Source organism: Molothrus ater, chromosome 9 (genome assembly GCF_012460135.2).
Source record: "Molothrus ater isolate BHLD 08-10-18 breed brown headed cowbird chromosome 9, BPBGC_Mater_1.1, whole genome shotgun sequence".
In the NCBI taxonomy this organism is placed as follows: Eukaryota; Metazoa; Chordata; class Aves; order Passeriformes; family Icteridae; genus Molothrus; species Molothrus ater.
This window is the reverse complement of record NC_050486.2, coordinates 28,403,984-28,430,498: the sequence shown is the minus strand read 5'-3', so window position 1 is coordinate 28,430,498 and position 26,515 is coordinate 28,403,984. Positions and strand designations below refer to the sequence as shown.

General features: G+C 41.0%; 1 protein-coding gene across 17 annotated transcripts in view; it reads right to left on the bottom strand.

The window, feature by feature from the left end:
- NFIA (nuclear factor I A) overlaps nt 1-26,515 on the bottom strand; it is a 349,114-nt gene that overhangs the window by 113,815 nt on the left and 208,784 nt on the right. For 15 of the 17 annotated variants that reach the window (XM_036387934.2, XM_036387930.2, XM_036387932.2 and 12 more), the window contains exon 3: nt 105-170. The exons of the other annotated variants lie outside the window; for them this stretch is intronic. In XM_036387934.2, the coding sequence (XP_036243827.1) occupies nt 105-170 (66 nt within the window). The remainder of the gene's footprint in view (nt 1-104; nt 171-26,515) is intronic. 17 annotated transcript variants of the gene reach the window in all.

The following is a 26,515-nucleotide window of genomic DNA, read 5'->3' as shown; positions in this document are numbered from 1 at the left end:
TTATTCTGAATCATCTTTTTATATTAGACATGGGGAAAAAAAAAATCTTTATAAATATGGGCTGTTTTAATATCCCAAAGCAGGAGCAGCAGGTAAGAACTTACCATTTTCTGGCTGGTCCTTAATATCAGCTTCACTTGGCTGGCTGGGACTTTCAGATTGACTTGAATCTGAAAAACATAAAATACAGCCAAAAATTACAGGGTCTGCTGTGGAAAATAGATCAGAGGCGCCAGACTTCCTCAAAAGGCTGAGAGTACAAACTGAGGACAGGAGTGTTGCACTAGGACATGATAATGCAAAAGTCCTGTGCCTAGGTAATATGTTAGCTAGCCAGAAAAAAAGAAAAAAATAAAAAGAAAAAATTAAAAAAAGGGAATCTTGTTTGTGGCACTACACAGAGTGCTTGGGGTGTGTGTGTTGGCATAAATTAAGCTTTGAGAATCCTTCTTTTTAAAGAAGGCATATTTAAATGACTCTCCTACATGTTTTTTTATAATGCAGCCTCTATGTTGTATACAAACCAGAGCCTTACTCCAACACATAGTAAAGTCTCAAAACATATCTCCAAGCAGGCATAGAAAGGTAACTTAGCAACCCTACATAGTCGGGGAGATTGTTGGCTACACATTTCTGGAACAAAATCTGCAAAACTGAGGGAAGAGCTGATTTTTTTTTGGCGTGCTTTCACAGTGGTTACAGCACCACAAGATCCCTAAAATGCTCGGTGCTGGTGGTGATTTGCAGTGGGATAAGTGAGTCCAGATACTGGATGACCTGCTTTAGAACTTGTGTAAATAATCCCACAACCTCCCAGCTAACACTCTCCAACGAGCAAAATTTATTTGCCTAAAATAATAAAATGACCTATAAAAGGGTGTGTGTAAATATGAGAGTTTTGCATTTTTTACACGTTATTAACTCTATGTGAAGATGATCGCTCTTTGGTCCAAAAATTATTCTTAGTAGAAGCTTTAGTCAAACAGTATTTTCCTTCTTAATTATTTCTGTCACTATGGACTGGAAAAAAAAGTCCCTTTACCTGTGGGAAAAAATATTTTTAAAGAAATCCCTCAAATAACTGGTTTTTTGCAATTAATACATTTTTTTTCCTTCCCCCAGAAATTGTTCTGTAATTTATTGATCCTGTAGAAAAAGTTTTTGCTGTGGAACAAAACTTAGGCGATGAAACCGCTTGCTCAAGCCTCAACACCACCCCTCATTGTGGCAAACCCATTTTCTGACTTCACCTTGACTTTGCAGAGTTTGGAACGAGCTGTCTGAAATTTGACCACATTTCAGTGAGAAGTCAATGCAAGATCAAAAGGTCACGACACTTAACTGTGATTAAATTGAAAATCTTACTTCTATTGCAACGGAGTCATAACACCACCCCTTCTTTTTCTTTGAGGTATTAATAGTGCTGGAAGAAGCAGTACTACTAGTGACCTTGGGTCAAGCAATGCTAATTTATTGCTTTAAAAAGGTTCCTTGCTTTTAAGCAAATGAAGATTTTAATTACCGCAGAGCACTATAAAGAAAATGCCTATTTTAAATATTCAAATTATATTTTTACCTGCTGACTGTCTGCTTTAGGTATCATTCAGAAGCTTAGAGGACAATCTTGTATAAATTAAAAACTACAAGTAAAAAAAGGCACCCACAAAACAAAACTTGATGAATTTCAGAATATAACCACTCAGAATATTTAGCAAAGAAAGCTTCAGTCATGATACTTCTATTTAAAATCAATTAAATTCCCCTAAAAAGTGATATATATACCCAGTATGTCCCACAATCCATTTCCTCTCTTTTGTATTTATTATTTTTAATTGCATGAAGCTAATGGGGAAAAAAAAAAATCCTCACTTCTGCAGTTTTGTTTTAAATATTGATCTACTGAATAATCTCTCCCTGAAGCTGAAATCAGTGCCAGCAGATCACTATGGGGGTAACACGCACAGTGCTGTTGTATTCTGGATTTTGGCAAGAAGTTTCGCGTTTCCGATACCGCAAAGGTAGAAACAAAGGTAAAATATTAGGAATGTAAAATATTTAGTTAACGTTCAAAGTCAACATTCAACGGATTTCATTTTACAGGGCGGGCATTGGCCTTTTGCTTATTTTTTAGGTTTTACTTTCCCTCCAGCCAGCCATGGCTCAATCAGAGTTTGGGCTTTATGTTTCAAGTAGGCTCGGAATTCCACAAAAATTCATAGATTTGGAGAAGTTCCTGCTGAAATGTGGGACTGGGAGCGTGTTTCCCTTCCCTAAAATTTGGAACGAGCCAGGGCCGCGGTGGCGGCCGCGGGAGCCGGGCTCAGGCGCTGGCACCTTGGCTCCAGCACAGCCCTGCAGCCGGTGGGCAGCACACACAGCCCGAGCTGCTCCTGGCTTGGGAGGAACAAACAAAGTACTTTTGTCTGCCTCGAGTGCTGTTTTTCCAACACCAAGGCTAGTGGCACAAGAGGGGCTCCACTGGCCGTAGGACGTTTGTTTGCACGCCGAATCTTTAACTTTCTCCCTTCATCACCACGATAGCGTTTTTTCCCTAATTCTGCTTCCCCGCAACCCGCCCCTTCTGCTGAAATTAAATATTAATTTCCCAGGAAAAGACAACACAGCTTTAAGCACTATTCTTTGTGGAGAGGCACAGGGCAGTAAAACACAGGACGAGGTAGAATTAAAGCCACTCAATCCTGCGGTGGGGATCACGGGAGGCTACCGAAAACATGGACTGGGCAAGCGTGTGCTCAGCATTGTTATGCAAGGTGGCATCTTGTGGAAACCCCAGATAAGAAGACTGAGTTGAGGCACTTAGCCAAAATGTTTATATGCAGAATTTTGCTTCCCTGATTTTATTCAGATGCCGCAGATGATCCGGCACATATAAATGTGCCGCCACATGGTTAAGGGATTGGCAAAATCAGAGCCGTTGTGTTTTACAGTCTTGCCTAGGACGAGGGAGTCTTGCTCAGCCTCCACCACTCGCTCTCTGCTTTTTCAGCAGTTGGCACTAACTCCTGTCGGGGCTTTTTTGTTGTTTTGCACATGGAAACTTTCAAATTCCAGTTTTCTGAACGTTCAGTGTTTCGCGGGCTCGGCTACAACAGGAGGGGGAATGTCTGTCCTGCTGAGTCAGTTAGCCAAACAGGTGACCGGAGGAATAAATTAATTTTTGCCCATACATAATTGATATAAATGGAAGATCGTTTTCATAAGCATTTGCATTAAATCAATAAAATCACTTACTATAGAGCAGTTTAACAATTCATTTGATTTTCTCTTTTCTATATATTTGATAGCCACTCTGCAAAACAGTATACACTTTATGCCTATTTTCTTTAGCAACAACACTGCCAGTTAAATTCTACCACCTGCAATAATTAGAGCCATTGGAAAACATACAAAACAAAATATACAGTAGATGCGAGCCCCTCTTGAATCCACGGCCCCCTGCGGCAACGAGTTTCATTGGTGCCTTAAGCTAAGGCTGGTAGGAAGCCAAAGAATCTGTATATTACAATAAAGTGCATGTTATTAAGGGGAGGATTTAAATGATTTCAGATGGAGTTGGAAATATTATAGTGAGGAACCACTATTAAGATTGCTGATTAAAAAAAAAAAATCACCAAGGAATCTAGTTTTATGTTTAAGGAAGCTTAACCTTGAATAGCACAATGGGTTTTATTTGGGGGTTTTTTTAGTTAGAGAAAAGTTAGTGGCTGGAATTTTTAACCCTGAGCTAGCTGGGGTTTGAGTGAGTCTGTGCACTGGGCTCAAGGTTACTGGTCAAGAGAAGCTCAAGGGGATCTGGTATCAACCACAACCATGGCAAACAGGATCAAAAAACCATGTTGAAGCTATTTTACTCTCCACTTCCAAGAATCAATTATGATTAAGGGATAAAGGAAAAAAAAATACGCAAATAACAAAACAGGCTAGTTTTTCAAAGTAGCATTTCCTCTCATGTCTCTATTCTCTGTTCCTCTTTGGATCTGTTCCTTAAGCATATGCTACCTCAGCAGGACCCAGCCCCAGATCTGCCTGATCCCAAACCCTACACAGGCAGGGACCTCCAGCTCCAGGACGGAAGCTCTGGACTTTTCAGGCTGCAGTTTTCCTTTTCAGCTGCAGCAGGAGCACAGCTCCAGCTGGGCTGCACGGCGGCTGCATGGAAGCAGGGCTGGCGGCACTGGAAGGGAGCGCTCCATTGTTTGGAAAGAATAAAACCTTCCCAGGAAAGTCTGGCCCGTGGACAGGACCAATGTCAACAGACTGACAATGTTGTTCTTTTTTGTAGACCGTGACACAGACGGTGAAGTGTTGTTGCACTCCTCCACCAAAAAAGCCTCTTTTGAGTGCCATGGCACTTCCAATTGCTAAACCACTCCACGGCCACCTGACTGGGGAGAGACAGGACACTTTGTGGAGCACTCCCAAAAACACGCCGTGTTTTCCAGGGCAGGCTGAATCCAGCCTGGAATTCACTGGGGTGGCAGTGACCCTCCTCATTGTCTGCTGGTTTGCACAGACCCAGTGAGTGTGTGCCAAGATCATTTTTTACCTCTCTAGAGCAGCTCCCCAGCAGAACCTGAGCCTCTGAGCAGCCCTGAGCCTCTGAGCAGCCCGTGAGCTACCACAGGTGCAGACACATCTATCCTGGAAACAGTAAAGGTGATCCCCATGTAGTGCAGGAAAAAAAATGGCCAGTGATGCCAGATGAGCAGGGCAGCACCGCCACTGCCCATGCTGAGCCTGCTCTGCAGTGAAATACAGCAGGTTCCTCTCCTCCACCACCAGCCCAGCACCTCACAGGAGCACCTCAGAAGTGCACAAGTTAAATTTTCCATTCATATCGTGTTTTGGGGGTGGGGGGAATACTGTATAATAAACTGACATATTTTATTCAAGTTTCAGAGCCCTATTTGTAATAAAAAATTTATATGGCTGGGTTGTGTTCATGCAATAAATTTTTCATCTATAATTTTGGGCATGGATTCTACCAAAGATTTATATACATAAAAAAAAAAAAAAGTTGAAATCATACTCTTTTATATACAATCTTATGTGGTGAGCTTAAAGGATTTACAAACAGAAACCAGCACCAGGACTGGGGCTTTTTTACACTCACTTTCCCTTCATTATACATTATAATATAAACACATAGGGGTCACTCCATATATGCTACAATTATTATTTACGGCGATTTTGGTGGCTACTAGGATTTCTTTAAAGGAAGGCCTGGCTCTCCATTTTACTCCAGCCATTGCTTTCAAGTCAACTTTTATAGGGAGTTCAAAGTGCTTCATTATCATCTACCTCACCATCGCACATGTACACGCCAGCACCAGATTCCCAGTTTGATTCCATACCCCTGCACTCTATCCCCACGGCTCCCCAACGAGGTTCTGCACTGGTAAAATCCCTGTGGTGCCAGCCTGTTTTTTCTTTTTTATAAGGCGAGGACTCTTAATTCCTGTACACTGGGAAAGAGATTATCTTTGATAATGGAAATGTAAATCAAAGCTTGCTGTTGTTTATTCCAGACAGACATTTGTGTGTTAAGTCTGTTTATCAGGCAACACTTTGTCTAAGCCAGGAAGTAGTCAGCCTTTGTAACAAGATGTATGCAAATGATTTTCCCATCAGCCCCTGCCACAAAACTTTTGTGGCAAAAAAACCCTCCTTGTTACTTCACCAGTAAGACGCTCCTAAGCTACCCCGTAAGCAGACTAGCAACAAAACAGCCAGCTAGACTATGCTGATGAGTTTGAATGAGCCCAAAACATGTGCCCACAGTCTGTTGCTCGGTATTGTAAGCAGACTTTGTGTATTACATCTGTTTATCAGGCAACACTCTGTCTGCTGGGCCGGCTTTGTACCAAGGTGGACGCAAACAAAGATCTCCACAACTCCCCGCCTAACTTTTTTTTTGGCTGCAGAAATTCCCCCTCACTTCCCTCCTCTCTGGGAATAAGAACGCGAAACTTCACCGAGAGGCTGTGAGACCCTAAAGCAGTATCAAAATGGTTTCATTTTAAATCAACTTTCTTTGTTCTCACAAGCCCATAAATGATTTACTGCTATCGTGTGATAGCCTAGAATGTGGGGAATCTGTGTATTCCCATATTTGTTCCTTGATATTACAAACAAGTATTTGATTCACTTCTAAATGTTTGTTTTTAAAACAGTTTACAGCCTTTGATTCCTGCTTACTGATTCATTTCTGGAACATTTTCTATTTATTCCTTTGCAGTAGCAAACGTTAATTTTGACTTAATTCAAATTGTCATCAAAGGCTTCCTTAAGAAATCCCACAGCACAGATTTTATTTGTTATAATAAAATATTCTTAAAGTAAACATCGTGCGACTGTGTTTTTTTAATTCCAAGAGATACAAAAATCCGTTACCCAAAGGATTCAAATTGGTTCAGCCCTTTTTCCTAGACAAAATAAACACTTTAGGACTTTACTTGTTTGTATTCTCCTCAGTGGTGCTGTATGCATCACCAGCTAAAAACAAAGAAACTTTTAGCTGCTCAGACAAAATGCAGAAGCTCCCCAAACAACGAAGCGGGGGGGTGGGGAGGCATTCAGAAAGTCTGACAGTCCATTCAATATAGGGATGATGGCCATAATGCATCCAGGGTCCCCTTGCTAATTAAATATGCATTGGCACAGTTTTGATCGATGCAAGCCATGGATCAGATGACACACCTGCAAAATCTTGAGCCCAGAGCTCCCAGGAAAAGGAAAATACAGGCTGTCTCCTTATCTTTGTTTTCAAAGGCTCTCAATTTCTGTGCTTAGATATCTAATTTAATTCTCTCACCCCTCAGCAAACTGGATTACGAAAGTCAATACTGCCATTGTGCATCGACAGGAACACACAGCTTTCCTTTTATTCAATTTAGCCATGACCTTTAGACAAAGATAATGACAACTGTCTAAAAGTAAGGTAAGGCCTTAAGGAAGACCCTGCTGAGGGGCCCCTCTCGCTTTCCGTGGCTCCTCCAGCCAGGAAGAGCCTACCAGCCATGGAGCAAATCCAGAAATAATTTCCCTCCCCAGCGCACAATGACCAGGAATAGCCTGGCAGAGGGGCTCCCTCGGCCACCAAGGGCTCTGTCCCACCCTAGGGACCTGGGACACCCCAACACCAGCAGCCAGACCCTCAGGACCCCTTTGCCAAGAGGTGGCCATGTCTCCGGATGAAGCGCTCCAAGAGCGGAGCCGGGCGCTTGCACGAGGAGGGACCAGGCTGTCCCATTTTTCCTGTGCTGTTGGGGACACAGTAAAATGGAAGGGTCAGGACGGTAGCACCAAGTCCTCATTTCTGGCCCCGGCACTGGGGAAGAACTGCACCCCTAGAGCTGGGATAGAGCTGGGCTCACGGCACAGGGAGCCGCACGCAGCCGCGCGGCACGACGGCAGGAGGAGGAAGCCGCACGTGGATTTTCCTGGAGCTGAGCTGGAGCCAATGGAAATGACATTACTTTCCAATAGGTCTCGCATCAATATTTTTAGCAGCCTCCCTACAACGAGATAGCATCTTTCTAATACATCTGTAAGGGAAGGAGAGAGAACATGCTCTCAGCTAACGAACAGCTATCAGGCAATAATCCACTTTGGTACCTGCAGATACAGGTTGTACCTGAATCAGTGATGGAGGCATATAAAAATTCATATTGATTGAGCAGCCCAACTCCACAAAATGTGAGCTTCCATGCCGCACAGGGTTTTAATTCTGCAGGATTTTTTTTAGCTGCATTTAAAAATACACTTGGCATTTCTAGCTGTGGACCAATATTTTTCTCATGTCTTTTTATACAGATTTGGAGGGAAAGATATTTGTAATGGAAAAAAAATATGTGCAAAGTTGGATTGCTAAGTTTCTGTAATCTTGGGAAATAAAAAAAAGCAGCCTATGTAAGAGCTACAAGAAACCATATGGATCAACAAGAGCTGCCCTCATATCCCTAGGAAATATATATTAACCTACATTTCATCATCATAAACCCCAAAATAAAAAATCTAATTAGAGTCTCTACCCTCAGATTCACTTGCAAAAAATTTGCTTATCCCCCTCACAAAATGATTTACAGTACTTACATCCATTTCTTCAGAGTGATTTAAATTTATTGAATCATTTCAATTTTTAGAGAGCTTCCATTTGGATCTGTACGGGTTTCTAGACATATGCAGTGCTCAGTTATTTAAAATTAATTGCAGTACAATAATTTTAAATTGCTTCACACTATACGAATCTCAAGTGCTTTGAAATATTTGAACCATTCTATTTAGAAGCCATCAAACTTCTGAGCACATGCATCAAAGAGTTGTTTTAAAAGCCAAAGGGCCGTCCTGATGATCCCAAAGTGCAGGTGAGCTCAGCTCTGGGCATGCTCAGTGCACATGGACCTGGATTTATAGAACAATTCAACAAATTTTGCCCGAATGTCAATCTTTAATTAACAAAAACTGATCCTGTAATAATTTCAAACCACTAAAAAAATTCTAAAACTAGAAAAGCACTGTTATAAAATAATGGCATACATTAAAACTATTATTACTTCTAATGTATATTTATAGAACATCCTTTTATCCTGAAAATTAAAACAGCTTATTAACATTAAACTAAGCTTTACAACACCTCTGTGGGAAAGGTGAGCATAACTATGCCCGCTTTATGTGGGGATGAAGGAGGCACATAGAGGTTAAGTGATTTACCTTGAGAGGCACAGTTACTAACAGGAGTAAAAAGCACAGGGCCGGGCTCTTGAGCTCTGGATAATAAAGTCTCCCTCCCACCAAAGCAGCCATTACAATGGCAATGGCAGAGCCCACTTAGGAAGCCTTCAACTACATTATGTAGAAAATTACTTGGTAGAGTGGATCCAAAGTCACCTAGAAGGGGATATTTCCAGTCACTCTCGGCTTCTGTTTCACTTGCCTTTCTTTTTCTCATTAGTTATTTTGAAAAACAAGAAACCATCTCTCTCCAGAGTATTTTCTATCTCAGTTTAACAATAACAACAGTAGTATTTAGGGCAACTAAAGAGCTGGTTTTGCAATGCCCGACTTCATCTACAAAGGCAAGTGGAGATGAGCCTGTGCGATGGGCAGATCTGGTAGCTTTGGTCAAAGACCCTCCATTCTGCTTTTGTGTGCTTTTACCCTGGTGAGAAAACCACCATCAGCAAAGCAGGATTATGTCCACCATATGGTGAGACTCCATTGGCGGTCGTACAGCCACCCAATTAATCTCTATCCCCCACCATCCCCTTGTTATTTATTTATTGTGACAAACTCATCCTTATGGGACCCTGGGCGGGGAGCTGCGTATTCCCAGGCTATTGGCGTCAGTGCCCATCCTCATCCTTTATCCCGAGCAGGAGCTGGCGAGCTGGCGCCTTTCCTCCGGCCAAGACGCGCCGTGCTGCAAGGTCATGCCCAAGGAGGATCTCTAGATTTTCCAGAGCAGATTTTTTTTCCAAAACTGCCCTCCATCAGAAAGCCAAATAAGCCCTTGACAAGGAGCACATGCTTCACAAACTGCTGTCCAGAGCTGGCCATTCTAACAGCACACGGATAACCACGCTGTTCGTGGAGAGCATCAGAGTGCTCCTACATTTCAGTCCGTGCCTGTTCCCAAGGTCTCTCCACAGCTCAGCCATTCCAGGTTTCATCAGCTAGCAAAAACAAAGAAAAACCTTCACCACACCAACAAACTGGGCACGAGCCCCAACCTCCTCCTTTTTCAATCTCTCCCGCTTCTCTTTCCTCGAAAGGACAAGTGTAAAATTTTCCTGTGATCAACTGAAAACTCCACTAGGAATCTGTACATCCAACAGAGTGAAGAGTACTTAAAAAGAACTAATATCTCAAAGAATGGGCCCATTTTCCCTATTCAGGATTATTCTATTTCACAGAAGGAAAAACGATGTCGATGATAAAAATATGTGTGGCTATTTAAGAAGTAAACAAAAGATGAATTAATATTCCATGGAGATTCTGTCAATAGCAGATTAATAAGAAGTTACAGATGAGGCAGTCTAAGCAAAGTTTAGGTACTATTTTTTTATTGTGGATCTACACTTGCAGTCCCGTTTCCACAACTCTTTTATTTTGATGTACCTGACACTTTTCCTCTTGGCTCCCATTTCAGTCCCTCTTAAGTACATATTTGGTAGTAGTGGCCAAATTTTTTTTTTCTTTTTTTTTTTTTTTCTGGCAGATGTCTTTTCCTTGTTCTTTGCACTGCGAGGAGTTCAACGTGGCATGTGAAGAATTTCCATTTCAGGTTTTCTTAAGCTATATACAAAATTAAACTGCTGGCAAAAATACACAGATATATAAAATTATACAGCAGAAAAAGCTGCTCGATAGCTCCTTTTTTTTCCCTTCCTCCTTTCCTTTTGCCTTTTTTCCCCCCCAAAATAATTGCAGAAATATTGCCATCAGCCCGAAGCCTTTCTCCAAGTGTAAAGTCAGAGGGTTCTGCCCACAAAGAATTGCCACTGACTGTTGCTCTGTGGATCTGTTTCTACTCTCACAATATTGTAGACTGCGAAGGAGAACTGAGAATTACCATAAAAATCGGGACGTGTTTTGTTGCATCAGTATCATGTTGGCATCAACACCACAGACTCGGGCAGAAAAAAAAGCAGCCTTTTGGTAGGCAGCCTACTTGGTCTGTGTTTCTGCTGTGTTTGTAAGCCATGCAAGTGGAAGAGAAAGTTAAAACTTGGAGAGAAGTAACATCCTGCAGGCTCGGCACAAGTTACAGCAAAATCTGAGGTCCAACCACCATAAATCATGGAGGAACAGAATTATATCTACACCGCAAAGGACAGTGGATCACTATAAATACAGGAAAGAGTTGGGTGTATATATAGTTGGCCCCCTGAAAAAATATTCAGCATAACGTGTTGTCTCTGAAAATGCATCCTAAAATCCATTTTCACTTGGTCCCAATGCTGCAAATCCATATTTTGAGGAAGGAATTTAAAACCAGAAGAGTCCAGAGCTCTCCAAACCCGTAACTACACTGCGTAGACGAAATTTTAATCAAACTTTTAAAGCCATGGTTATGATCTGATGAACAGACAGCTTGACTTGATTACATTTTTAAGTTTCAGTTTCTATTTCTGTTTTAAGATGAAAAAGATCATAGAGTGTCAGAAATTTGAATACTGAATAGCAAAAGCTCTTGCAGGTTTAGAAAGCATATAGAAAAGCTGGCAAAAGAAAACGCTATTCCATTGCCACCATCTGCTTTCTGGCATATTGAAGAAACTTTACTAACAGCAACATTTTCTTGCATTAGAATATCTGCTAATTAGTTTTGTTGTAATTTTTTTTTTAAAATTACCTTTTACACAGAAGGCAAATAGCCAGGTTTTTTGGCTGACTACACCTTACACCACGTCTGATAACATTTTCACATTAAGTTCAGTTTACCTCACTTTTTTTTTCTATCAAAATCCTATCTTTAGCATAGTCAAAGCCTGCAAAAACTTTGCCTTGCTGAGACTAAAGAAAAAAACATCAAACATATGAAGTGTTAAAAATCGCTGAATAACTCAAAGGAAAAAAGATAATTTTGAAGGCGTTTTGGCTGAAATCTATTTTCCTTTGAATTGCATGAGTGTTTTAAAATGTTAAAAACACTACAGAGTGACTAATGAATGTAAAAGAATGATAAAGAGTATGGGTCCAGTTATCAGTGATGTGCCTAAAACAAAATAATTTTGGACAGTCTGCCATGCAAATATTGACTAAAATGTCATAAATAATGTCTGCAACAAAGGGAATCCTGCAAAGGAATATTCTGTTGTACTTAATGCATTGTAGAGTGTGCCTTTTAGCAAGCAGTACGTTACAGAGCCTGAAAACTTCAGTTTGACAAAAAAATCCCCCTAAAATTCCCCAGACAAAAACATTACTAATGTTGTTTATTTTTTTTCCCCAGAAACAGACCTTCCAAAAAGTTAAAGGTGCAGCCTTACGCTTGGGAAAGGGTTCACTCAGAAGCTGATTTTCAAAAGAAATGAGTCGTCCAAAAATTACAAATAGACCAAATGTAGGCACCTCATTGACTTACAACTACTCCCTCTGCCATTTTTAACAGGATTTTCACCCATTTCTCTGCTGGCAGGGAAGAGGCTGCTTGCAGGTCTTTGTCAGAATGTTCTGAAATCAAATGCAAAGACATTAAGTCGACCACTGCCCTGGGCCAGAGATGAGAGGTGGCAAAGCTTCTGTTCCAGCACTTCTTAGGGCCTAAATCTGTCTCAGTTCCAGAGTCCGACTGGCTCCGCATGTAGGGTTAGAAATAAAAATGCGATCCTGTGAGAATGATGGCAACACACAGAGTGGGCAGGAAGGGCGCCAAACCACCCTCAAAATCACAACATGTTACTTGTAATTTTATTATTTTTTTAGTAGCACTGGAATATGATGTCAAAATGAGGGAAGTTGCATGAAGAAATCCAGATTACCTACATCTCCACTGACACACTGTGCTATGTGTAATCACAAACAACCCAGTCACTTTTTTTTTTCTGAAAGTCTACTAAAAAAAATTAAACAACCAAGTCTACACTGAAACCTTCTGCATGTGTTTTCCAAAATTTCATTTCTGAGAAAAATTTCACAGCCACTGAGATGACAAAAAACAAAGATATTTTACATTTCTAAAGCATCTTTCATCCAAGATCAAAGAACAACATCAACAATAATTCTCAAAATACTCCTTTGAAACAGAAGTACTAAAAGGAGTACTATTAAATTTATTTTATCGTTATCTAGCTTGATCTATTTTCTTTAGAAAATGCTGGTTACTGTAGCATCTCTCTAAGCAGATGAGGACTATAGGTTAAGTGACTTGACCAGAAACACTTACTTAGTAGAAGAAGTGATAATGCTCACATTTGGGAGTCAAGATTTCTAAACCTTTCATCCACTAATTAAAAACATATATAAATGTAAACTGATGTAGGGAGCATGGAAACCCCTCAACCATCACGTGATGGAGGTGCCACCGAAGCAAGGGAAGGATCTGGAATCAGCAGCACACAAACCAGCTGGCAGGGCATGCTGTGGCAGTGTGGATGGACAGATCAATAAGTGTGTGATGGCAACAAACTACAAATGAAGAGAATGAGCACACATTTGCTGTTTATCAAACCCCTTGAAAAAAATGAAGTAAAATTTCTTATCAAAGATGAAAAGCCCTTCTCCCTCTGAACCATGCAGAGAAATGCTCCCTGCTCTCCTGTGGAGGCTCAGGAAGAGCATGGGTTTTCCAGCTGCACCACAGGTCACCCACAAAAAGATTGGTGGGCTGTGTGGCAGTGTCTGTGGCCAAAGAATTTGTTTAACACGAAACTCAGAATTATTTAAAAAATAAATTACAAGCTGCGTTACACACCATATAATTCAGCCTTTGGGCCAAGATAATTCTTGACATAACCCAACTGGAATTACACCGGGGAGAGACTGAGCACAGCGCTTTCATAAGGATCCTTTCCCTATCATTGCTGCAATCAGGTCGTGTGTGGGTATAACTGATAATCTCCTGCCTGCTCTGCAACATGGATGAAACGTTATCGACTCTTCTGCCTCGTCAGAGAGCAGCACACGCTCTGCCAGCGTGCACAGAACCCACTGCTGATAAAAGCAGCCCCTGTTTGGAGAGGTGTGCTTTACAGTCCTTGTGTTTTTGTTTTTTTTTTTTTGCAGCAGCAGCAGAGGAGCTGTTGGACAAGGAAGAAAAACATTTCAGCTCCCCTGAAAGTTTGACTGTTCCTTTTCAAACAATACAACACAAGATTCGGGACATACTGCTGACACAGCAACATTAGTGCCTCAAAGAAACTGTGGGAAATGTCAAATTTATGGTCCTATGGGTGATTGGTGGAAGGTTTCTTCCCCCCCTTCAGCAAGCCTCTGTCAAAAACAGAGCCTCTAGAAAGTTTTTGGCTACGTCCCAGCAAAGCAGAAGGAAGCTGTATCCCACACTTCCCTTGGGACTTAATGAAATATACAGCCTCTGGGCTTCTTTCAATTTGGTCTTTCAGATTGCTAAACCAGTGAAAGAAGGATCCTAGCTGTCACAAACGTCACATGTTTGGGGTCACCTGCTGCTCGGGGGTTCTCATGCCAGTTGTTGACATAATAAGCACCCCTTACACTTTAATTACAATTCACAGTGTGCAAACTCTGCAATCTGCTTTAAGGCAGACAGTCTTTTAAATCAACACTAAATTCTACTACTGTTCGAGCAGAAATGGGAGGAAAAAGATGTCCAGCTGACTGAATAATTGTATTCAAATATTTGTGATCCCAAAGAAAAGTAAGCACTATCCAGTGAAAAGAGCAACTGTATTGCCTGTAACACTTCAGAAAGCGTAGCTAAAACTCGACTTGCTCCTCACAGTCACGCAGGCGAGGCACGTGAGGCGTTTTCATTTGATGAGCTCTTTGCAAAGCTCCTGCGAGCACAGACCTGAGCACCCAGCTGTGTTTGTGCTGAGCACGGAGTGGGCTGGACACAATGCTGGACACTGGGATCCCCAAAGGGAGGGAGGGAAACTCTCAAGCCCTCTTAGCACGGATTTCAGCAGGACTTGTGCAATGAAAGCCTGAACGGGAAGATGTGTTTATTTTACTCTGGAATGCTTTATTTAGTTCGGTACAAGAAACATTGGATCTACTTAAAAATACTTATTATTTTAAGAAACAGATGAGAGTCCTTTAGTTTCCTTGACCACTACCTCTTTTTTAACTATTACTCCTAATAAAGGCATATCAAGACCACCAAACTTGAATAAATTGCACCATTTGGAAAGGAATAAAACTCTCCTCTCCTTATATGTTAGAGAAAATCCATTTTAGTTTTCATGCATCTAAAAATGCCTCCAGTAAATTATATTATTTACAGGGCCTTGGTTGAATCCACCTTTTCCCATGGAAAGAAAAAGACCACAAGAGGGGATAACAGAGCTCTGGGAGTACTTCGAGAAACGCTGCTAAATTGTGGGTTATGGATCACACTGTCCACACAGGAAAGGCAGCACAAGCTCCAGCAGCTCTGCTCTGCACAAATTCACCCTCCGTGTTCTCGGGGAAACAAAGGAGAAGTCAATACCCTGATACGAGGGCCTGTTCCTATTTAAAATCAACAGGAGTGACTCAGGCCACAGGAGAAGTTGTCCAAGTGGCTTCTTAGGGAAAAGCAAGGATGGATTTTCACCATGCCAAAGAGGCAGGCTCCTTGTCCCTCGGCCGAGAGGGACAGAACCTCCTCTCGCTGCCTCTGCCGTCGCGGCTCTCCCTCCTCGCTCGCTGTACCGGCGACCTCAGATAAACTCGAAACGTTTTGAAATTATCATCAGACTGTGAAACACTTCAATGAAAATCTATAAAACAAATTTATAGTGTGCATTCATGTGTATTATATATACACTTAGAACGGGATTTATCATTTAGCTGACCTTTGGAACACTGGTATTTTTAGATCCAAAAAAACGTGTGTTGATTGTACTTCAACCCAGTCCCCTTACAATGTACCAACTCCTTGATATCTTACTACAGGAAAGATAATTGCAATGAATTTTTATATTTCAGCACATGGGAAGATAAGATTAGACAGTAGGGACATAAAAGCAAACTGCGCCACATAAAAGATAAGTTTCTGAAAGTTACAATTTACACCAAATGTTACAGATTAAAATGTTCAAAGCTATTTATAGGACCTTGTGCTGGTCCCATTATAGACCATAGAAAGACAGCAAAGAATCAGCTCTACCTTTTCCTTAATCACTTCCTCCCATACCTAAAAACCCTTTGGAGCACACAAATTATTAATGATATTAAGACTATTACTAATTCCCATTACCACTCAGGTAAGGACACAGGTGCCTCAGCAAACTGGTCCCGAGGTCACATGCGCTGTGCAGACCTCACCATCCAAGAGGATTGTTCCTACTCTAATGGGATTAACTACAATCTGAACAAGTCATCCCAAAAGGTAAATAAACATTTGATTTCCCTCTGCCTTCTGCATGTGCCACGTTTGCCTCTGTACTGAGCGTCTTATATTTTTAAAATGGGATTATTCCCTACTATTAAGTTGCCACCATCAGTAGCTCAGAAGAAATAAGGAATAACAGCAAGAAAGATACATTTACCTCCACACAAGGTATAAAAAATCAGAGCTGAACAGCAAATCAGAAGTAGGGAAAGGTAGTGAGGGAAGCACACAAAGTGCCACAGGATTCATCGACACGCAGCAGGCAGCAGGCGCAGCCACTGCCCACCAAAGGGCACAGGTGCAACGGCAGAAAAAGGAGCCAGTGCAAAGCAAAGTTTGTAGCAGAGTGGCTGGCTAATAAATGACACCCTCTGGAAAGCTGTCCTGGCAGGCGGCAGCACACGGCATCCGCTGCCCGCGCGGAGCCGCGGACTCTCCCAGTGCCGCGGAAACAAAGAGCGCTCGCCGCGCCAGGCCAGGCTCCCACCAGCACGCTCAGGAGGGATTTTTCAATCACAGCTCAGCCATATTTTCTGTTTTCTTTCTCAAACTTAACCTTCTCTGAGGACTGTTTCTATGAATAGGCTCAAATTTCAGCCACTTCTGATGAAGGCCTTTACGAAAAAGTGTTGCTAGAAATGTCTGACAAGGGAAAAGTGATTCCCCCCCCCCCCCCCCACTCTACAATTACTAAAAACATGTGGTGGAAGAGATTCCGTGCAAACCTGGAGTGTGGTCTGTTTTCCACTAAGACAAGGGAGGAAAAGTTGCAGCCCCAACCATGGGATTGATAAAAGAAGGAGCAATGAAGGAAACGACTTTGAAAACAGAAACTCTGTCAGCCAGTGCAGTAAAGAGTAACTTCATACACAAAATTACATGTAGACAGAATCAACCCTGCTTTCAGGCTTTGTGGGTGTGAGCTGTATACAGAGTGTTTGGTGAAGCCCAATTCATGTTCAAAAGAAAATTAAACCAAAGAATAAGTTTTTAAAAGGAGCCTTTGAAGCAAAAAGCAATGATGTGTGAAAGACAACCAGAAGAGTTTATTTAAACACACAGCATAGAAAACAGGGAAAACAGAAATTAGGAAATTAGAAGAACAGTCAAGAAGGCACCCAGCAGCCTTTCCCTGGAACTAGAAATTCTTATATCTATGAATTCAACTAAAAAGATTCAACTATCTTTTTCAAGTCCTTCCTATTAAAATTTCAGACATTTTCTACAATAAAATCAGAAAAGTGATTTGAAATGTATTGGTAGAAGATATAAAATTAGTTGTGTGTGGATGTTACACCCTTTAGATCTGCTTATTTAACTATTTAGCAGTGCAATTTAAAATTTGCATATGACTGGTTTGATGCCAAACCATAAGAATAAAGCAGGAATGTCTCTGTCCTATGAATTTCAAACTCAGGGTTTTTTAACTTAGTCCTCAAATGTGAACTGTGTTCCCTTCCTAAAATTATTATGTAGCCCATGATCTAGGTAGAAAAGTATATGTAAGACTTTAAAAGGGCTGCTTTTTTCCCCCTTTAAACTTCCTATCAAGAGTAAATCGTTTTGTGAACATGCTCAGAAAATGGATATTTCATGCTGGTTCCAAAAGAGGAATTTCTTCATTTAGCAAACCCAAACCTAAAAATAAGCGTCTAAAACTGAAAAAAAGTTAGCTATAAACCCCAGTTCCTCATGGCACTGCAGTGCCCGACAATGCTCAGTGATGAGCAAAGTCTGGCCCATCCTCTTACAACAGTGCTCTCATCCTGAAGAAGTTCCAAAATAACCTCTGTGATAAAATCAGTCCATGCAAGTACAGACCCTTCCTGCCCATTGCTTTTTGTGGGATAGCTCTGATTTTATGGACGCAAGGATGTACCCAGCCCATCCCAGTGAGTAAGGTGGGAATGCCCATCCCCCTGACTAACCAAGGTATGGGCAGCCCTCAGCACATCTCTGCAGAGCTCCAGTTTGCCCAGAATCTGCTAGATACTCATTTTATTATGGCAGGATAAATAAAACAGGAATAGCAAGGCAGAGAGAAGACTGCCAGAAGTATTACAGAGTTTACACTGTTATATTTTTATGTATGTGCCCTGAAACTCAAACTTCTGGGCAGAAGTGATGGTGCCATATAACCCCAACTACAGCCTATGTGTGCAGGTGTGGCTGTGTCCCTGAAGTCCCCCTTCATCTCACAGCCCAGAAATCTAACCTGGAAAAAAGAAGAATGTCTTTCTTGCAAGGTATGTGGTTTGGTCCAAATTGAGGCAAGAAGCTGAAGAAAAATAGTCGGTTTAGGTGCCACAGCTCAGTTAATAGGGGCTGAGTCCATTAGTCATGACAGGCAAGCCTGCAATAAATTATGACTGTCTTGTGCTCCCCCACTAGGCAAAATCCTTCCCTGGTTCTTCGCCACTCCTCACTCAAGAGCAATACCCAGGACGGATTCCAGGACAATTTGCTCTGTGCTGCTGAGACCGAGAAGCAAGGACACTGGAGGGGTGAATGCACCAAATATCTGACTTTGCAGCTTTCTCAACCTTACACAGGTTCCATAATCCAAGCAGAAACTCTTCCCATAGCTGCAGCTGCTGAAATGCCTACGGGCTGCTCCTGTGTAATCCAGGAGAGGGCTCATCCCTTACCCCTGCACGGGGACCTCACTGCCAAGTCCAGGATCACTAATTGTGATCAAGACTAATTCTGGCCAGGATTAATTTTGATCAGGACTGTACCCCTGCAGATATCCATTTTGCTGAGCTCTGTTGAAGCAAAGAACAGAGAGCCCTTGCCTGAAAGAGCTCGCGATTTACTAGGCCTACCAGGGGAGCAGGACAAGCACAGCACCTAAGTCTCCTGCCAAATGTAAATCTTCAGAGCTCTGGCTCCAAAAGGCCATAAATAAAAATGGGGGGAAAAAAGTATAAGGTAATTCTGTCCATTCTGTTTCGTTCCAAACCTTTGAAGGAAAGAATATATTAAATGCACCTAAGTCCTTCAATAAATACATAAACCACTGAGGGATGTGATTTAGACTTAAAATACCACCTTGGTCTAACTACAGTGTCAATAATGCAATGTAAGATAAGAAATGTAGTGTACTGGCCCCCTGTTTTAGGCATAGATAATGGAAGACATCTAAAAAGTGGCCAAAACTAATGCTGAATGTGAAGAACAGCAAGAGAATAATTGCTGGCTGAGTATTTATGTGCTCAGGACAGACTGGATCGAAACTCCCCGTTCGATTAAGTATTTCCTTTTTTACAGAGTGCCCAAACTGACGCTCACTTGGGGCTCAGCTTCTTTGAAGAGTCCAGAAAATGCTCCATCCTGTGAGCATCAGCAGCCTTTGGGGCACACACGGACTTGCAAAGGATCAGCCTTTACAAATATTTTTTAATTGATTCAACCATGATCCTGAAGATGGAATTTTATTTCCCTTTTTTCTTTTTTTTTTTTTGTGGTTAATTTCTTTATTTATTATGCACTTGAGGAGACTTCATTGTCCAACTATTTTATTATTTGCTACGCAAAAAAATATATTTGTGAATGGCTCCATTATTTCAGCAGTTAGCCTTCTGGTGCACAGAAAGTTTCCCTTCTGAACAGGCACTCATTCATTCTGCTGCACCATTGTACATTTTATGGCTTGCCATACCAAAAAAAGAAATCTTTTTTATTTCTTTCAGTGCTCCTATTATTGTAATAATTTAAAAAGTGGCTTCCACTGTATTTATATCACATCACTTGGATAAAGGACTGCTACCCACAATAAATCTAGTTATTTTCCAAAGAAGATTGCTCATTAAATATTGTATATAAAAGAGCCCTCTGAGATTCAGGATAATCCACACAGTGTTTTTTAGATATCTCTTTCTACTTAAATAAATAATTGTAATCACGAATGTGAACCAAGTACTGTGCTTATAAGGTTGAATTAATAAAAACTGAACTTTCTATAAGCCTCAGCTACAGAACATTATGCTGGTGAAGAATTTCAGGTGCAAATAATCAGAGATTACTACACACCAGGGAATTCACCAGTGGTCATGAATACCCTCAATCTACTTCAGCGAGGTAAGCAATATATTCTCTAATATGATATAGTCCAGGCTCTGTTATTGTGTTTTAGAAGTTTTTACTGAACTGAAAGATTTCTTTCTGTTCTACTCATAAACCAACCATTTCTTCAACTTGTGCATTTACAGGATGGAGAACATACCACATGATCTTAAAATGTTTCTGTCTCTTCTCTAATTTTGAATTAGAGCTACAGAACTCAGCAAATGCTTTAAAAACAGTACAAGGGGGGAGGGAAATAAATGTATATGGTGTCTCTGCATCTTCCCCAGTGTGGCTGACTCAGTCTAGCTGCTGCTAACAAATATAGATCCTAATTTAACTCTGGAAAAGTGGGGGTTTGCATCTTAATTATAATAGTTTCTCCCCGTGATAACTATGCACTGAGTCCCAGAATTTACCTAAACTCCTCTAAACCGTAATGGTTATTTAAAATGTGGAGTGCTGTGTAACAGATAAGATCTGCAACTAGATCTGGAATAATTCCATTAAAATCAGTGGAACTTCAGAGATTTCTATCAGTTGTGGTATCACTATAAACCTCTTGTAAATAAGGCCTGCATTGTTGATGCTGTCACTGGTGAAGCAAATTCCATAACCCACAGATAACCTAGGCAAGCTGTGGGTGAACTGTACGAATCATCCCTTAACTTGTACTTAAAACTGAATTTAGTCACAGTCATCCAGACTCCATGTAGAGTTGAATCATTACCTGACTATAGGACATCAAATATTTTCTAAATAAAAAAGGACACAACTAAAATTAAGATTACTAGAGTCATTGAAAGCAAAGAAGTGTCTGAAAAAAATGTTTCTTGTCCCTGGAAATCTCTGTAAATCACAGTTATTTTCTTTTTTCCCTCTCCCCTTGCTTTCATCTTCTCTTTTTCCCCTTTCCCTGCCCTTCCTTTCTGGAGATCACCCAGTCCAACGGGATTACTCAGGACACAAGATCTGGAACCATGTTGAATAACACAGAAAAGAGCATGGCCTAATCTAGCTATCATGAGCTAAATTCAGAGTGTAAACCAGAAAACAGTCTCTTTCCAATTACACCTTCAGTCTGAAATCTTCAAACCCAAACTCAATCTTAAGCAACTCTGGTGTAGCCAGGTTATCCCAAGAGTTGTACAGGTGGGAGGATGAAGGCTAAAATGGTTCATTGTATGGAGGGGATATGAGATCTAAGCATTGTTAAGGACACAGAAAATTCCTGGGATTAAAACATTTTCTGAGTGAAGTTCACCCAAAACCAGACTTTCAGGCAAAGACATCACTCAGAAGCAGGAGCAGGACTGAGAACTGCTCAGCCTTTGTGCTGATCTCCAAAGAGGAGGAGAAGGCAATCAAGAAAGAAGGAAACACAGCAAATGACACTGAAAAGGATGCATGAAAACACATCTCCTGATTTGGCTCCACTCCACAGCCACACAAAGGACTACACTGTCTGGCAGCATTCGTATTTTTTTAATGTTCAAAAATACGCACTTACAATAATTTTGCTTGATAGCAAATACTGAGGAGCACCTGTAAGCTCCCACATAGTGCCTTACTGGAGAAACAGGTGTGACACTCCAAATCCTGCAGGATCACGTCTCTATGCACCTCTGTGAACACAGAGTCAGCTAAAGACATGATTTTGGGGAACACAATAATTCCTTTAGGTCCTTCAGAACTGAGGGTTGAACGTCAGCACTGTACTACCCAGCTGCTGACCTCACAGTGCAGCACTTTATTGATAAGGAACAGAAAACCTGTTTGGAAAGCTTAATGCTGCTGTTACTCTGTGTTTTTCCACTCTAATTTTGCTCAGCAGTTAACTGAAATCCCCATATTGCTTTCCTCATTCAAACCAAAACCTTGCAGCGCTAAGAAAACCACAGATACTGTAACGAGCCATGACTCATCCAACATCACCCGAGTAGGAATTGCACATTTTACTGTAAGGGTATCTAGGCCATCTCTACATCTAACATTTTATTGAGAATAAGGCCAAAACATATCACTTTCAGTATAGCAGGGAAAAGGAAGCTTTTGTGGTTAAAGCAAAGGCCAATGAGTCAGATGGTGTGGGCTCTGTTTCCAGGCCTCACGCAGACTTCCTATGTGACTTCAGCTGAATCTCTTCACTGCTCTGCTCCTCACTTTTCACATCTGTACGAAGGATGTCAGGGTGTCACATCATTCATCTTGGTTTCTCAAATTTTTTGAGACATCTGGGTGGGACATGCAAAGTGTTATGATAACTACCATGCATCTGTTTTTCTGCTGTGAACAGAACCATTATCTGCTTCCGGATGGAGAAGAAAATAAGAAGGCCAGCCTCAGGCAAAAAAAAAAAAAAAAAAAAAAAAAATTATTCTAGAGGATTGGCTCCTCTCTGGTTTCACCAGCACAATCACAAGTGAAATAATTCAAAGGATGCAGAGCACAAAGATTTGGAGGAGCAAACACTGACAGACCTCTGAAATCCCTTGACCTTACTCTAGATTATTGCACTGTGCTGCATCAGATGCAGCAGCATTTTTTTTTTATATTTATAATTCATAGGCATATAATTAAATCTTGCACATTCATTTTGAGAAAGCACAATAGCTAAACCACTAACCCTTAAGCAGAGTCTAGCAGTGGCATTTGGAGAGTCAGCCACACTCTCTCACCTATGCTGGCAAACACATTACTCTGGCTGTGAAGGAAACCACAATGTGGGAAGGAAAGCCTACAAAAGAATGAAAACAGAAAGTGTCTAAGGCCTTGGCAGAAGGACACTAAATAAAATAGAGAGTGGTGACTCATTTTGGCAGTGAATCCACCTCAACCCCTTCAAAGGCTTTGGCAAGAGTCCTCGGAGGAGACCCCAGGCTTTTGCCAAGCCACAAAACACCACAATTATTATCGCAGCAGTCATCAACAAAACAGATTTTGTAAACTGACTTGTTGGCACATAGATTAAAGAAGCTATAAAAAGGAATAACAGCTGTTTGGGTTGCCCTATGCAGAAAGTTACTATATAAAAAGTACTTTTACACATATCATATATACGTACACACAGACACACACAGATGCACATGATGTGTACATGAAGAATATACAAACAAGCAAAAGTGCCAAGAGCTGCTGAAGGATTTCACTGCTGTTCGTGGGAGATAAATCTGCAGGTCTGAAAAGTTGTAAACTAAAGAACTGATCCTGTGCTCAGTCCTACTGGTGTCACAATATTCACTGCAGTGTTCCATTAGTTTCAGTGGAGTTGTTGCCATTGTACAAGAGTATAAGACATCAGACTCTGGGGCTAATAATGGCTACTTAAAGAAAAGTACCACAGACCTAATTCCCTTCCTAAATCAAAAGAAAATTTACTGATGTGTAAATCAAAAGATAATCTTTACATGCAGGAGCCACGCTAATATGTGGGATAAAATGGACCAGAGATAATTTAGGATAAGCTACAAGTGTCCTAATGGCTCACAAATTTTTCACATTCAAAGGTTATGTTCAGTTTTTGAACTAGGTATGTTTGAATATTTATGTAAATAAACAAATTGTCAACTTTTGTAATCAAAAATAAGGTTTGCAGCAGATTATGAGGTTTTGTCTACCTAGATCTCAAACACAAAGGCAAGAATGAACCCCCAAATTCAATTTTAAAAGTAGTAATGAACATTATGCTGGTGTGCATGCTGTGCCTAGGTTTAGGATCTCCTAAACACTGCACTTTATTTAAAGCAGATGAAACATAACCCTTAGAATTTACAGGTTTTTTTAAAGTGGCAGAAAGAGATGAAGCTGAGAACACAACACCAGCATCCTGTTCCAATCTTTCTTTAAAAGTCTTCACTAAGATTTTTAAACACTAAAGAGGGTTCACTTTGAGTTTCTACACCAATTTTTTTTTTATTACATTGATAAGCAAGACTTTTCTTGATTTTTTTCCCCTTGAATTTGAAGTGCTCTAAATTTTGGTCATGTGTAATGTTAGAATATCCTGAAAAATATTTTAGAGAATCTGGTATATAACTCAGTAAATGCATCTGGCTCAATTAAACTCCATGTGCCCTGACCAGTATCCAATACTTTTTTCAGAGGCTGTGTGTCTTAATCTCATCTTTTCATCACAGAATCAAGAGCTCAAATTACATCATTAAAAATAATACCCTGGTCTAAGGAAGCACGATGGAAATATAGGCTGCCAATGAAAGAGGGCGAATCTGAACTAAAGGGATGTTTATAACCTCTACAAAGACATAAAGGAATAAGTTATGGGAGAAATGTGGATATAAACAGCAAACATTGCTGCAAAAGACATCTGCATCTATATGAATTTCCTCAAGCAAATGGATAAAGGCAAAGTAGATTTCAGGGTCCTGCCATTCCTGCAGGAGAAATGATGTGTCCCATTGAGCCAGCACTAGTAGAGGATGTGCAATAGCAGAGATGAAGCATTTGGATTTAGGTGTGGATCCTGTGGCTGCTTTAATACCTCCCAAACACTGGGTGGAGGGAAGCTGTCACATCCCCTGGGATGATAAAACTTGATTTTCTACTGTTAACTTAAAGAGGGAAAATATACCAAGGTAATTCGAGAAAACTCCTAACAGATGAAAGTTGACACATGGGCTGAGAGTGAGACTATGTGAGAAAGGGAGTTTTTACTAATATAATCCACCTGAATGTAGGCATTTGCATAAAAAAAAAAGCCTCTATCTACCATTGTAACTACAAATATTTTCCAGCTGCATAGAGGACCATTTATTATTTTCAAAATTACTTGTCCTTAGGCAATCTGTTTAATTTCAAGTGCCATCTAAAAAGTAGCTAGGACTGTATTTACTGCTTGTATGCACAGGCAAGCATTTAGCATGGGATGGTCAGCATATAAATACAAATCCATACATTCAAAGTTCTTAGCTTAAACTATTTGCATTTTACTCTTATCCTTTGGTTTTTTCTTTCTTTTTTAGGGCCACCTTGGACTTCATAATGCATTACACAGGCACCAAATGAGCTTGCATGCAGCAGAAGCAGTGAGTTTCACCTATCCAAGTATTTAAAAAGCTTGCAAGCACACACTTTCTCCTGTGCAGCCCGGAGATCCCTGTTGAGTCTATGCCAAGTCCCTGAAAAGTTGGACACTGCATCCGGTATTTACACTAAGCTAAAATTCTAATCAGCACTAACAGCAGTGTGTTTTAATTCACCCTTATGATTTTATTTCAATCTGCTAAGTAGCACAACTGCCAGAAAGAAACTGCTATAAACTCCAGTAAACAAATGCAGGGGGAAAAAAATAATATATATATATATACATCCATATATATATATATATATATAAAGATAATCCTAAACCTGTTGGAGATAAAGTTTGCACCACTTCAGACACGCAGCTCAAAAAGAAAGTCTGAAGCTTTGGTCAAAGCTGCTCTCTGCTGATTTTCTTCCAAATATCCTACCTTCCATACTGGGTTTTTATAACTTTTTTCCCCCCCAACGTGTTTGGTACTTTTTAGCCAAGGAAGGAAAACGCTGATGTTATTTTACACCGGCTATTTCACCTCACGTCCTCCCCTTGGGAGCTTTCTGCCAAGTGCTGTGAAACAAGAACACAGTAACTACTTGAATCTCTGGATGACACTATAAATCGTAGTGCCAAGAGGCCGGTGCCAAGTCCGGCATCTTCCTTACTTTGGGAAAGAAAACAAAACACACGCACACACGAGCACAAAAAAAAAAAAAGAAAAAAGAAAAAAAGAAAAAAGAAAAAAAATTAAAAAAAAAATAATTTCGGCAGCAGGAAAATTGTGAGAAGTTGGTCACCATTTTGGACCTGTTCAGTGCAGTCAGACCTTGGCAGCCATCTTACAGCTTGGCAACCATTTTGAGAATGTGCCTGGCAAGCTCTCAGAGCTCGCCGACACTGTTTCAACACAGCGCTGGTTAAATATAGTCCAAATTAAACAATACCGTGTAATATCAGGTAAACTCGCCCTTCAGAAATCCACCCCACAGGTGCTTGTAAGTACATCTTTAAAGAGAGACAGACACTGCGCTTGCCATGGGGCCGCCTGGGCCCCTTAACCCTTTCCAGGGCATGGCGCTGGTGAAGCCCCACCAAGGCGCCCATGAGGGGGTCCTGGTGATGGGAACACTGCACAACAAGGACCTTATGGATGGTGGGACACAGAAGATGTGTTGCCTTTCATCACTGTTTAACGAGGCCCCAGGAACCCCATCGGGAGCAAAGGCCCCTCCAAAGGAGGAAATGGGATGACAGGGGGACTGTACACAACAACACGTAAACCCGCAGCTGTCGGGTGAGAAAAAAGTACTTTCGCAGCTTTAATTTCCTGGCTAACTTTTCCATGTGCTCCTCTCTCCCAGAGACAAAAGGAA